General features: G+C 32.2%; 2 protein-coding genes across 2 annotated transcripts; one reads left to right on the top strand and one right to left on the bottom strand.

The window, feature by feature from the left end:
• Positions 1-3,123: 3,123 nt before the first annotated feature.
• LOC113857835 (protein kinase PVPK-1-like) lies at positions 3,124-7,410 on the bottom strand. The gene is made up of 3 exons (XM_027490065.1): positions 6,909-7,410; positions 5,110-6,220; positions 3,124-4,155 (listed from the first exon to the last, which is right to left on the bottom strand). The coding sequence occupies exons 2-3, from the start codon at positions 6,198-6,200 to the stop codon at positions 3,318-3,320; spliced, it is 1,929 nt and encodes a 642-aa protein (XP_027345866.1). The 5' UTR covers positions 6,201-6,220; positions 6,909-7,410; the 3' UTR covers positions 3,124-3,317.
• Positions 7,411-12,961: 5,551 nt separating this feature from the next.
• On the top strand, positions 12,962-14,803 carry LOC113859462. Its single transcript, XM_027492230.1, has 3 exons — positions 12,962-13,291; positions 13,460-14,122; positions 14,231-14,803. Exons 1-3 carry the CDS (start codon positions 12,962-12,964, stop codon positions 14,801-14,803), a joined length of 1,566 nt encoding a protein of 521 aa, XP_027348031.1.
• The last annotated feature ends 308 nt before the right edge of the window (positions 14,804-15,111 follow it).

Raw genomic sequence — 15,111 nt, 5'->3', positions numbered from 1 at the left:
TAATTTCCTCTCTCCTCTCTTTCTTTAGATCTAATGCTTACTATATTACATTACTTTTGTATTATTATTTTTCTTCTCTCAGATCTCCATGCCCAAAAACACTTGAATTTCTTAACCTTTTAAAATTACTAAAAAAATTTCTTACATCCCTCCTCTCTCTAGTTTTTTCACATTATTGGTGTACATACGGTGTGGAGGCTGCGAAGACATCGAGCATGGAGGTGATCAACAATGAGGCCTAGCAAGAGGACATTGTTGAAATTAGCAACTACAACTCAAGGTTTGATGAAGATTTTGACAGGGAAAGTTGTTACGAGTAAGAGGATTATAATGATGGGAATGTAGACTAGAATAAGAAGAAGAAGAGGAGAAAGTATAGTACACTGTTCAATAAATCAGTGAAAGTCATTAAAGGAGATCCACCTGGATACTAACTTTTAGTACACGTAAGGTCATAGAAAAATACATGATAAATTGGGTTCTCATTTAAAGAAAATGTTATTTTGTTAATGCTATTATTATTATTAGCATTAATTAGGATATAATTAATATTTTATAATTTGTGTAAAATAATATATAATAAAAACTTTAATTTTCTTATAAATGCAAATATGATGTGAATATAATTTGTATATTAATTCTTGCAAAAATTAATGATTTTTGCTTTTATAACAATTCGTTATTGAGAAACAATGTAAAAAAACTTTATACTACTATTAATATATCTATATTAAATTTATAATAAGAAATTAATAAATAATAAATTTTATTTAAAAATTATAATATTTAATATTATTAATCTATTAATCTATTTAATCTATTAATATTTTTAAAATTAAATAATATTATCTTTATAATAGTTAACTTTTTTTGTTGCGTCATCGTTAGTTTCACGTTAATGAATAATTTCTTTTAAAGAGTTTTTTACGTTAGAGGGATGAAACTTTTCTTTAAAGAAATTTTATATACTAAAGAAATGAAACTTAAGAGATCATTATGCATGTCTATTTTGGAGTTAAGTGAACCTTGACATGCATTATAAATAATAACTAAGTTTTGTGAAGTTTGATTCAAGATAAATTATTGTTGTAGGGTGGCTCATAAGCTTAACATATGGACACTGTAGCGTGATTCATAGGCTTGAAACATAAAGATACTATGGGGTGGTGTTTTTCCGTGTACGTGAAATAAAATTATTTAATTAGATATCATAATTTTATAATTCTCAATAAATTGTATCCATGATAAAGAGCTTTGTGAGGAAGAGTGTATTAGAAAGTATATTTAGCATCTCTCTTTTATTTATCCAGAAGATATTATACAAAATAAAGAATAATGAAGAATATTAGCAGTACACTCTTTTGAATGTACTTTTTTGTATACTCCTTACAATATCAATTTTTTTAAAAAGTTAATAATTTAACATAATGATCGATTTATAAGCCAAATGCTTTGACCTTTTTTCAAAAAAATTAACCAATTACAAGCAGAGTGATGCAAAATATGTTACTAATATTTTTCAAAATTATAGTTATTTTATTATAATTAATTATTATATACACTAATTTATCCTATATTAATAGATTAGTTTTTCAGTCTTAAACTATCTAAATAGGCAAGTGTCTATTGTCACTCGTATATGTCTAGTACTACTCTTATTTAAGTAATTTTTATTTAAAGTACTCTTCTTATTATTGTTAATATGATTATAAGGGAAGAAAAAGGAGTATGAGTGGCAATAGACTCTTAAAAAAGTAACCATAACACATCATGTAAATAGCATAAATATTTTATACAAAGAAAAGGACATTAGTAAAAGAATTTTTATTAATATTACCTTAAAATTTTACACAAACAGATAAAGAATAATAACTTTTACTCTTTTCTTTAGATAGATAAATAAAAACTAAGATGGCATGCAACATTAAAAATGTTAAAAGTCAAAGAAAAAAATAGAAACAATCTTAACTGTCATGTCGACATTAACCCTTTATTTGATAAGACGGAAGAAAAATAAATAAGTTAAGATTAAAAGGAAAATTTGGAAAAAAGGTTTAAATAAATAAAAATATTTTTTCCTTTTTTTCTTTTCTAACCAAACAAAGCATAAAGGTCCACGCTTATTGGCTGGCCTCGAACGTTTAAGGGAATTGATTACTCTAGTGCTACCTGAAGGAGCGAACTCGAGAAGTGAAAATTCAAGACCATCCCTTGCCTTGGTACACAAAAAAATAGAAAAATATTTTCTGTCCATCATTTTCTCACATTGAAATCATGTTCATGAATTAGTGGTATACAAGGCAAGTACCTTCACTACCTTGTGAGTATGGTACACGCTACACATTACACAGGATTTGAAGGCGTGTAAGCATCCCCACATTCTTGCGAAAATTTCCGTGATGTATCTTTTGGCTACAATGGGGATTTGGTTCTAGTATACGTGGAAAACTGATCTCAACATTGTTTACCGTTGTTGTTAAAATCACAAGCCTTTATTCTTAAAATCGAGGTAATTTTCATATTTATTCTTTTCAAGCAATTATATATCTTTTTCATTTATGACCTTATTCTGTAACACGTTTCTTGTGAGTTTTTATTTCAAACTAGAATCTTGTTAACAAATATCCACGGGTAGTTATTATAGAATTATTAATTTTTTTTTATTAAAAATCACATTTGAAATGCATTAAAAATCATTAGAGCTTAACACCACATTTTTCAATATTTTGGTGTCTTCTAATGATAGTAGAGAAACAGGGTTTGTTGGATCTCACTGGCACAGGCATGGTTCTACTGTAATGGTGAGTGATTTTGGTGCAAGGGTCTCGATCTATGTGGTGGTCGTCGACATCAACATCAACAATCTTATGATGGAATTCAGTGAATGTCGATGGTTGGTGGTGGCTTGTAACCAGTGAGGACTAAAATGGTTTTCGGTAAAGATGGTTGTTCAACGATGGTGGCAGTTTTTGTGAGATGCGATGGTCACTTGGGTGCTAGGTTTGGTGTTTAGGGTGTAATATGATAATAAGTCTACAATTCAATTCAATTATATAGAGGATCAAAAGTATAATTTTGCCTTAAAAAAAGAGTACAAATATAACAAAAAATATTAAGTAATAGGACAAAAAAAGAGGCCAGAAACTTTGCTACTCAATTTAATGCACTTTAGAGTTTCTTACAACAGTTTATCATGGACAATTACAAGCGTTCATCAATGTAGTTGTTTGCATCATTTTATACAACGGAAAGAACCATTGACAAACAACACAAATAAAAGATGGAAATTAGTTCAAAGGAGAAAACAGACATTAGAATCAAAAGAAATCAATATCTAAATAGTTACCAGCAGGCTTCACACCAGGCACCTTTTCAGCTGCAAGTGCTTTCATGGCCTGTCTTGGAACCTCTGGAGGATTTGCACAACGGATCAGTGCCCAGTTAACATTATGAAAGAATGGATGTTGCTTAATCTCTGTAGCTCCACGTCTATAGGCGAGCCTATGCTGAGGCTCTTTCACCAGTAAACCCCTGATCAAGTCCCTGGCAGCAAAGCTGACAGTAGGGGATTCTGGAAATTTTAAGGGCTGACCAACAACATTAAATAGTGTTGCTCGGTTTGCTGAACCTTTGAATGGTGTTCTACCGAACAAGAGCTCGTATAAGAATATCCCAAATGTCCACCAGTCTACTGCACTGCCATGCCCTTCGCCTTTGATGATTTCAGGTGCCAGGTACTCGTGTGTACCCACGAAGGACATTGATCGAGCATTTGTGGGCTCGGCAATGAGCTCCGGGAGAGGGGTCACCTGGTTTTGCACGTCATTCTTTGGTTTGGACTTCTTTTCTTTCTTGGATTTTCCAGATAGAAAACGTGGCGTGAAACATGAAGGTTGGATGCAGTCTGGCTGCATTACACAAGTTGGCTCAATGCAGGCTGGTTGAATGCAGTATCCTGCATTTTTGGTCTCCAAGCTAGAGTTTGATGACTTCACCAGAGTTGGACTGACAGCACACCTTAGAGAGAGATCAAAGTCTGATAGCATTATATGACCATCTTCTCTCACCAACACATTCTCGGGTTTAAGGTCTCGGTAGATGATCCCAAGCATATGCAGGTACTCCAAAGCAAGGAGAACCTCCGCCACATAAAACCTGCATAGTACAGATTAATGAAAGGTTGCTTAGTTGTACAGTCTCTGGCACTTCTTAAAACATTCAGCCACAAAGCTAATGCAGGTTTTAGGATTGAGAGGGACTTTCCCCTAGCAAGCTATTAGAGAGAGACCAGATGAACTGATATAGGATTATTCTTAGCAGTAAATCAAGTGCTAAAGTTATTGATGACCACCAACAGATACAAGTTACTTGCATAAGAGAAGACCAAATATTGATATTTATTACACAGAAAATCAGGTTAATTCTTAGAAAAGCCATTATAAAAGTGTATATGAAAGGTAACCAAGAAACATTACATTCACAGGTATTGAAGTGAAAGGTAACAAGAAAATGGCAATTTGTAAGACCGCTAGCACTAAGTGCACGGAGTTCATGGAGAATGTCACCATTGAGGAAAAATGGAAGAATCAGTGAATTAAAGTAATAATGCAGGCAAGAAAAAGAAAAGGTGGAGCATGCAAGCAAGCATACTTTTATCAAATTTGGTAAGGAGAGTGGAAAAGAAACAAATACTTGGCTAATTAGATATCTCAGGCCATGCTTTGCCAAATACATGGATCTTCTAGGAAGCTAGGGATTTGAAGCCATAACTGAATGACCATTAGTGACGTATGTCAAAATGTAAAATTTCTAATGGTCCTTGAGGCAAAATGGATACGAAGCAGGCTGTGACAGTCCCAGGTTTTCATTTATGTTATTGTAAAAACCTTAACTGAACCCTTATTCTCGGAAGAAAGCGTTTTCCTAAAACATTAAACAATATAGTTTCCTTTCTGGTACCACGAAACATCTGTCAATAAATCCAAGGAATACAGAATTTTCTAATATCAGGTTCACAGGTCCTTGCTGCTCATCCATGTGTCAGCAGTTCTGCATGTTATATGTCGCAGAATTGCAGGGCCAAGCAGGAAAAATAAAGGAATTGCTAACCTGGCAGCATGCTCTGAGAAATACTTCCCATGTTGTCTTTGCCTGAGTGCATGCAAGTCCCCACCAGGGCAAAACTCCATTACCAAGCAGGAGAATGTCTCTGTCTCAAAGTGAGTATATAATGTGGGTAGAAATGGATGATCTAGAGACTGCAATATCTCTCTCTCTGTCTGAGACCTAACAAGCTTCTTGCGACTTGCCAGCTCGGTTTTGTTCATGACTTTCATTGCAAAACAAGTCCTTGTGCCACTTAACTCAGCCAGATATACACTTCCTATGTCTCCACATCCCAATTTCTTCAACAACCTGAAATGCCTCATTTCCAACACCCCATCACGAGCTCGGATGGCTTGAATTGCTTCCCATCTTATGTCATTAGCCTTGTGGGGTTTATACAAAGCACTGGTCAAACTACTGGTGCTGCTCTCATCACTAACGTCACTTCCAGTACTCCCTCTATAGATGCTGGTCTTCCGGCTCTCATTAAATTCACAGGAATTAGTAACTTCTCCACTTTCAACTGACTTATCAACACTAACACATTCACTGACTCCAGTATTGGTGAAACTTTCTTTGGCTTCTGAATAGAAACTATTCTGAGGACTTGGACAGAAAGTAATCTCTGAGTGACAGCAACTCTTTGTTTCATCAACAACTCCTTTTGAGGAACCTAATTTGCAATTATCAGATTCTAATACACCACTAGAATCACAATTCTTGGAAGCATCAAATGATTGTTTGATGCTTAATTTTGTTTCCATTGTGGAAATATTCTTCCCTAAGCAACTTTCAACATCTTTATTAAGGCTCACATAGTCAGATTTGCCATTAGTGCTATAATCCGGCTTTTCCATGTTGGGCATTTTATCATGTTCAACATCGTGAGCCTCATGATAAGCATGCTTTTGATGGAGGATGGTCTTCATTCCATAGTTATGGTGACTAGAAGAAGCCCCGTTATTTTTAGATGCTCTTAATGGAGGCCGAGAAGATCTTGGAATCCCAGAAGTGGAAGGAGGATCATGCTCTATCACAGAAACTGAATTCTGAACGTCTGATATAGACTCAAGTCCATCAACAGTTGACTCCATTAAGAGAAATCCTTAATTAGCTGCAAAATCCAACTCAGCACAGTGAATCATAGAGATGTGCTCATTTAAAAGGCGCAGAGACTAAACTAACATTAACGAAATCCCCTTCAACAAAAACATTTTTTATTTAAAAAAAGAAGAAAAAAAGAATAACACAGCACAATTACACTAGTTGAAATTTTATAAAAATAAAATGACCCAGAGTGAAATTCAAACCCCAAAAATAAAGAAAAATATCAGAAACTGTGCAAGAGACCCATAGGAGACACAATCCCCAGAAAACCACTCAACCGAACTGAATCCATTACCATTAGACAGAAAACGGCTGAACCCAAACGCAAAGCATCATAATCAGACAAAGCAAACCCCTTTAACCCATAAGAAAGAAAACTCAAAGGCTTTCAGAGTGCAAAGTTTCTGTCTTGCTACAAATTTACCAAAGAAATCCAGTTCTTCTCTGATCAACACGACACAAAACAAAACCACTTCCACAACTTGGCAAAAACCAACACCCTTCCTTGCTTTTGAGTCCAAAAATGCATTAACTTGTAACAAAACCCAAGTTAAACTTTTTCTCTTTTTCATATTCTTTGGAAGCCAACTTCAGTTTTTCTTGGATTGTACTCCATGAACAGTGATTAAAAGTCACTCCATAAAGAAAGGGAACAAAAGGGTATGTGTAGAGCAAGTAAAAGAGCAGATACATACCCGATCAAAGTAGAAAAATGGCAATGCAATTGCAGAGCAAGAAAGCCTCTTCCATCGCTATGGAACAAGTTGTGTGTGCTTAGAACAAAGAGAAGCGAAACCACACTCCAAGAAAGCGAAGCAACTTTGGCGTGTGCCTTTCTGCAACTCTGAAGAGCCTCAGATCCAATCGAAAAATAAAGGGACAAGACAAATGAAAAACTGTAACAATAATAATAGCAACAATATTAATAATATCTTGCTTTATTTTTTGCTTTACTTTTTTTTAAGAACAAAATTTGTTTTTCTTTTTCCTTTTTTTTTTTTTCTTCTTGCTTTGTGTTAGTTTTTGGGGTGACGCAGGGTTTGGCTTCGTGAAGTGGGAATTGCAGAAAACGAAGCCAACTTCACAAGCAAAGCTAAACCAAATAAAAATAAAAAAGTGCAGTTCCTTATCTTAATGGTTATGTGTTCCCTCAAAAAGGAAACCCAACCTCACCTAGTTTCTAGTTCTTGTTTTCTCAAAGTTTAATGCTTTTTTCAGCGCATATTCAGAGAAGGAAAATGGGCTGTGGCTGGCATGGGGCACTATCATTCTCAACCCATGCGTCATTCCTTCCCAATTTTTTTTATTGGTAAAATATGTTTTGATTTTTGTCAATATAATTTACTATGATTTTAATATTTTAAAAAACTTCACTAACTTCATTTTCATAATTTTAAAATTTAATAGTTCATATTATTACTCAATAATAAAATGAAGCACATTTATACCCTGTTTAGTTCCATGTAATTTTAATTTGAATATACGCATTTTAATATTTTGCATAATAGCTTTTGCAACTTCTGTTTATCGTATATTTACTGCATGTCTAAACACACGCTTAATTCTGTCATGTTAAATATGTTGTTGATATATATATATATATATATATATATATATATATATATATATATATATATATATATATGTGTGTGTGTGTGTGTGTTACATTATTATTAATCAGTAATACAGATTAATTTAATAAAATAAAATTATAAAAATAGCAATTATTAAAAAAATAAAAAATCAAAACCACGTAAAATTAGAACTAAAACTATATTTAGTTTTTCACTTTCTTTGGCATTGCTTTCAACTGTTTTGATGTGGTTTTTTCTTTCCTTGTTTGCCAGATACGTTTCCTTTGCTTTTTCTTGTTTGTATGTTCTGTAAAGTGGTGTGCTGCTATTAAATAATATTATAATAAGATTGATATTAAGTATTAAATTTGAGAAAATTAGGTTTTTAATATATTTTTATAAATATTAAATCTTATCAATTCAATAATTACCTCAAAAATTTATATAAAATATATTATATTTGTTTTGATTTATATTTTTGTTAAATAATTTGTTTTACATTAGACTTAAAGTATGTTTTTGAAAAAAAAAAGATTATTATAAAAAAAATATATTAAATATCTCAATCATTAGTTCAAAACAATATTTATTTATTTCTTATAAAAAAATAAATATTTTTCAGTTTTTAGTGTACTTGGGATTTGGTATATATTTAGTTAGTCTAATAATAGGATGTTGAATAAGGTTTAGAGTGGCACTGTAACGTCCGAATTAGTGTTTGTATAGGCAGAGTAATATCAGAAATAGGCACACACTTCATTGGGTGATTGCAGCTAGTTAAAGAAACCGTGTGGGTAAATTTATTGGAGCTTGATATACAAAAGAGATGGTGAGTAATCTAGAGGTATTGAACTTGATGAATTGCTTCCGATCAAATAGGTCTAGGAGGTGAGAACAGGAGATTAGGGAAAATAATTTGAGATGGTAGGATTGGATTCCTCCACATTTGATTGGGGAAGTTTTTGCAAGTGAAGTTTTAAACAAAAAAAAATATAATAATAATAATAATATATCGTTTTTAAATTTACATGATTACATAATATTTATAAAAAAATTTGAATATTAAAAAAATTAAATTAATATTTTTATTTTAAAATTATTAAATTAAAATATTGTACTAAAAATAAAAAACTAAGATAGTATGCAGATATTTTTATTTTTAAAATTTTAAAAATGTCACGTTAGTTTATAATTTTTATTTCTATCAAAAATTTTATTCTTTAAATTTAGACATCGTCAATATATAATAACATAACATTAACATATCATATTAAGTGAGATGTATGATTGATTACATGATAAAAATTATATTATATGATATGGTATATTTTTTAGATATTTAATTATATAAAATTGTCACTCGTCGGTCGTTAAATATTTTAATCTATATTTCTTAAAATATTTTATCTATTAATTATTCTTCTTCTTTATCATCTTTCTAACACTACTATCACAAAAACTCACTATTATTGACTACTATCTACATTTTTTACCACTAATAACGGTGGTTTTAAGATTTTTTACTTTAAATTTTTATGAATATTTCTCTACTTGTTATTTATCACCTTTAAAATGAAACCTTACTCTTAGAACAACTTTTGTGTTAATGTACTCGTTACTAGCAAGTGGATTTCAGCACTCATCACACAAAATTCTCAAACTTTTCCTCAAAAGAGACTTTTGGCATGTTTCAAGGTTCAATGCATAGAAAAAACCATGTAAGAGTTCAATAAAGTTTTTATCTTGAGTTTCAATGAAGCTTTTAATGCCATCACTACGAGGAAAAACAAATTTTCTAAATTTTACAAGGAGGGTATATATGTTTGAATTGAATGGGAAAAAACTACTGAAAGAAGTTAAAAATATAAAAATTGAGAATGTGGCTACGTTGAAAGTTGAAAAAAAATTTATTCGTATCAACATTAGATTTTGTTATTTGGGTCAAAATTGAAAGAGTAATAAGGGACCACGATGCTTCCATGTAGGTTGATACTAAGTTTTCATAGTAAGATATTTGTGGTGAAGGAAGGAAAAAGAAAATATTATAGTTTCACAACTCACGATAAAGCTTTATGGGTTAAAAATTGTGAACAAGAAATATCCTCATATTGTGGCTGCCAATTGTGGTAGTAAAAGAATTAAGAAGAAGAAAAGTAGATAGATGGAAGGTAAAATGTTTAACAAGTGAAAATTTCATAAATTAAAATATCTAAATAAAAATATTATATTTTATACGACGTTATTTTTATTATTTAATCAATCATATGTGTCATTTAATTTGAAACATTAGCATTTTATTAATGTGAGTTTAAGAGTGAGTGGTTTAATGAAATAAAATGATAAATAGAGACAAAAGTGAGACACAAATATGATATTTTAAAAATATCAATGACTAAAATATCTAACACATACTATTTCAAAGACTAAAATAAAGGTTTAGTTAAAAATAAAAAGTTTAATCTCTTCTCCTATCCTAAATTTTAACTCTTAAATATACTCTAGAAAAATTACTTAAGTTGCATCAACTAATAATATTAATTTCTTAACCTGAGCTCTATAATAAACAACTAATAATATTAATTTTTATTAAAATTTAAATATTTATTTTATTTTAATAATTTTTTAGTATAATAAATATGTATTTTTTTAATAATTTTTTGAATAATAAATGCTTAAACTCATCCGTTTAAAATTAACAAAAAATAAAATAAAATAAAATAAAAGACTGAAATAATAAATATCTATTTATATAAATAAATAAAAGGACTAGTTTTCTCCATGATTAGACGATAACGAGTATTGCCGAAGATAAATGACCATTTAAGAACGGATGGTCAACTTTAAAAAAAAAATGGATGGTCAACAAAAATGATTCAAGATTAGCTGACACAACATTTAAGAGGGAATAATAATTTTTAAGTGGTCAACGACATAAGCATGTTTAAAAATGCTCATCCAAAATCATTCAAAGATTAATGATTGTTTCCATGGGATATTTATTCTGCTCTACACTAAATCATTTTCAAGTATCATTATATATATTAAGTTTTATTAGTTTAATTATTGCATTCAAAGTTTCCATTAAATAATTTAATTAAAAATTTTATAAATTTAAAATTTATTATTATTATGATTTTTTAATATGTTCTTAAGGAAACACAATTAAAAGTTAATAAATAATATTTTTACTAAAAATTATAACATTTACTAGTATCAATTTAATAAATTTATAATTTATAATTATACTAAAATGTATTATTTTAAAAAAATTATTGTGTATCCTTGAGTATCTATAAAAAAAATTATTTTAAATTTTAATCTTATAGGAGTTGGTCAAATGGAAAAAGGTTAATTTCTCACAAAATGGCGAAGTACGGTCTGATTTGTTTGAATTCCTGCTTCACTTTTAGTATCCTCCTGTGTTTTGAGGGAAATTGATTCTTATAAAGTAGGGATAATGAGCACAAAAAAAATGGTATATACAGAATAAGCAAAATTTTATTATTGTATTATCTTTATTTTTATTTATTTATCTAATGAAAAATTTTATTTAAATGTTAAATAGAAATTAAGTTAGTTTAAGAATAGCTCTAATAAAAATTATTACGTCTAATAAATTTTTATAAACATTAAATTTTATCAACCTAATCGATAAATTAAAAATTTGATCTATATATATATATATATATAAAAGCACTCAAACGTTCAAATAAGTGTTTACACTTGTAGAGTATAATAATAAAATAATATATGTACCTCATAACCTTATATGCATACATAAGTAATATCTAGAATATAGTAACAATTCCTATTTAACTAGATGTAAACTACTTCCTCTGGTTTGTTTATAACAAACAAAATAAAGTATTTTTTTTGTTCTTATTATAAAAAACAAATGATAGATTCAAGATACATTAATTGTTAAATTTTTTTATTAGTATTATTAAATATATAAATTACTAACTACACCATTTAATATTATGGTTATTTTTGGAATAAAATTTATATCTATGAAAAACATACAAAATTAATTGCTTTTCTTACTCTTGATAATTTAGTCTTTTGTTTCTTATAAAAAGGAGCAGAAGGAGTATTAAAGATTATAGAGTCTAGTTTTGGGCGTTAAATGTGTGACCAATGCAATATGATTCTCTAATGTGAGTGTATGAAGTGTTGAGGTTACATGTGTCGATTTTTAAGTAAGGCCTTAGATAGGATAATTGTCTTGGTAGTATATTGAGTCATTAGAAGTTTAGAAGCATTTCACTTTAGACTAAACTCTTATTTTAGTCTTTGAGATAATAACATTTTTATTCCTAAAATTTTAAAAATGTTACGCTAGTGTCAAATTTTTATCTCCATCGAACATTTTAGTTTCTAAACTCAAACACCGTTAGTAAATAGTAATATAATGCTTAAATGACATGTATGATTGTTTATGTAGAAAAAATGACGTTATATATGGTATAATATATTTTTAATCAATGTTAGTCAATAAGATTATCACCCTTAAACATTTTAGTCTCTAAAATTGGCTACACTAAAGACTATTTCAACTACATTAAATATCGTTAATAGGAAGAAAGAATATGAAGAAAGCATTTGAAGATCTTCAATCTCACTATTCCTTTCTCTTTCATCTCTCTTATGGCATAACCTTATTCACACTTCACCTTACTCCACCAATCCCTCATTCATTGCTTCAACCTTCTTCAATCCCTCAAACAATCATGTACTGGATAGGGAACTGCTCGGTCTTATATATAGAAAAAGGAAACTGAATACCTATTCGATCCAGTTTGGCCGAATATCTTGTTATCAGGATTAAAAAGTAATTAACTCAGTTAAAGGTAATAATCAGAGCATTATCTACTTTAAGTAAAGGGTCAAAATCAAGGTTGACTCATCAGGTCCATTAGCCCATAATAAAGCCTATAAAAGAAAGGTAAGAAGTACAGGTAAAAGGTTGACTTTCATTATAAAATAGCATTTATTGCTTAGAATCGACTCCTAACTTCAGCATCGGAGTGCCTTTTGCAGGTACCCTCCCACGTCAGCAACAGTTAGAGAGATGTCATCGTTACAAATCAGAGACTTGAAGATTAGTGTTTTCCAAGCAAGAACATTTTGGCGCCCACCGTGGGGCACGATTAGCCTCATTTTTCAGATTAATCATGGTACTAACGAGAAACCAACAGGAAGGACATGCTCAACAGGGAGGAACCTCTCGGCAACAGTTGGAGAGTGTTACACCAGATGAACCAACACCTGAAGTTGTGATGCAAGAAGGAACTGACGAGAGTCTCTTAGCTGTACTAAGACAGCTCAAAGCAGAAATGACGGAGATGAAGAGGGAGAGAGAAAAGGATGCACTGGATCTCTCGGCTCTAAGAAAGGAAAATGTTAACTTGAGAGAAGAAATAAGAACACACATCCCTTCCCAAACGACACCCTTCGTCCAGGATCAAGGGGAATCCTCGGCGTTGCAGGAGAAATCAAAGCAGGTTTTTTAATCTGAAGCCAAAAATGATCGAGACGATCTTGTGAGTCGGAGCCCATTCGTTCACCACATCTTGGAAGCTATGCTACCCGACAACTGGAGAGGCTTAACAATAGAAAAATATGATGGCACATCTGATCCTGGGGAACCCTTGGACGTCTTCATAACTCAGGTCGGTTTGTACACCGAGAACGATTCTTTATGGTGTAGGATTTTTCCCACCTCACTTCGAGGACCAGCCCTTAGTTGGTTCACCGGACTTCCTCCTTCATCCATCAACTCTTTTGCAACCCTCACAAGACGGTTCAGCTTGCAGTTCGCCACAAGCCGACCTCATCCCTTAACATCCTTGGCGCTGGTCAATATTAGGCAAGAAAAGGGAGAATCACTTAGAGCATTCATGGAGCGCTTCGGCAAAGTGAGCCTTTCGATCCATAACTTGGAACTAGCAGTGGCTATGCACCACCTCACAACAGCCTTTAAGCCAGGACCTTTTGTTAACAACATCTGCAAGAAACCACCTGCTGACCTAGACGAGTTGAGAAGTCGGGCTGCAAAGTATATGCAGATAGAGGAATTGTTCGAGTACCGAAACCAGGTACGGATGGACCGGGGGTCCAATTCAAAAAATACAGATAGGAGAGAAACTTTCAAGTCTAGGCAGGAAAATAAGGAGAAAAGAAATGAACTTGAAAGGCCGCTTAGGGGACCCAAATATCCTTCCTACACTACGCTCAACACTGATCGGTCTAGAGTACTTGATCAGGCATTGGCCACAGAAATACTGAAAATGCATAGACGCGCCAACACTCCTCCTCGGGCAGATAAAAGCAAGGCTTGCCGCTACCATCAAAATAGGGGTCACATTACTGAGGAGTGCACAACGCTGAAGAATAAAATTGAAGAATTAATCAAGTAAGGACATTTAAAAGATTTTGTGCAGACAAACCTCGTCGGTCAATCCAATAGAGGAAGAGACCGTTACCCTGAGTCATCAAGGAGATACGATGACAAAAGACTTGAACGACAGAAGAGTAGATCTAGGGAGCCCTCAACTAGACGATACGATGAACGTGAGAAGTATCCTAAAAGGGTCATTAATACCATAGTTGGAGGGTTTGCCGGTGGAGGACCTACCCATTCGGCCAGAAAGAGACATTTGAGACAAGTCAGATCAGTCAACAATATCTCACTTGGTAGTAGGATTCAGATCCCCCCTGTTACATTTACTGATGAAGACTTTCAAGGAGTGGACCCTGTAAAAGATGACCTAATGGTGATAAGTATAGACATTCTCAACTGCACTGTCTGGAAAACACTCATTGATCAGGGGAGTTCAACCGACATCCTCTACTGGAATACTTTTAAGCAACTTGGAATACCAGAAGAGGAACTCAAAGAATACCATGAACCCCTAGTCAGTTTTTCAGGAGAACGGGTGGAGACTCATGGGTGTATTGACCTTTACACGTCATTTGGATCAGAGCATGAAGGAAAGCGCATCAAGGTCACGTAGCTGGTAGTTCACGCAAATACCTCGTACAACATATTACTCGGCAAGCCGTCCCTTAACAAACTTAAAGCCATAGTATCTACTCCACATTTGATTATGAAATTTTCATCCGAAAGGGGCCGAATAGTCACAGTTCATGTTGATCAGAAGACAGCGAGGGAGTGCTATTTTGCAAGCCTACGCATCAAACCACTCCAAAACTACAGACAAGATGTCAACAATGTCACCCCTAGGTCTGGGGAGGACTTAAATATTGAACTTGATCCTAGGATTGACGAAGGGTGTCGAGTTAAGCCCAATGAAAATAAGCA

Source organism: Abrus precatorius, unplaced genomic scaffold (assembly GCF_003935025.1).
Source record: "Abrus precatorius isolate BTA unplaced genomic scaffold, Abrus_2018 Scaffold2, whole genome shotgun sequence".
NCBI classification, from domain to species: domain Eukaryota; kingdom Viridiplantae; phylum Streptophyta; class Magnoliopsida; order Fabales; family Fabaceae; genus Abrus; species Abrus precatorius.
Note: the sequence above shows the minus strand (reverse complement) of the source record. Positions and strands in the feature narration are given on the sequence as shown.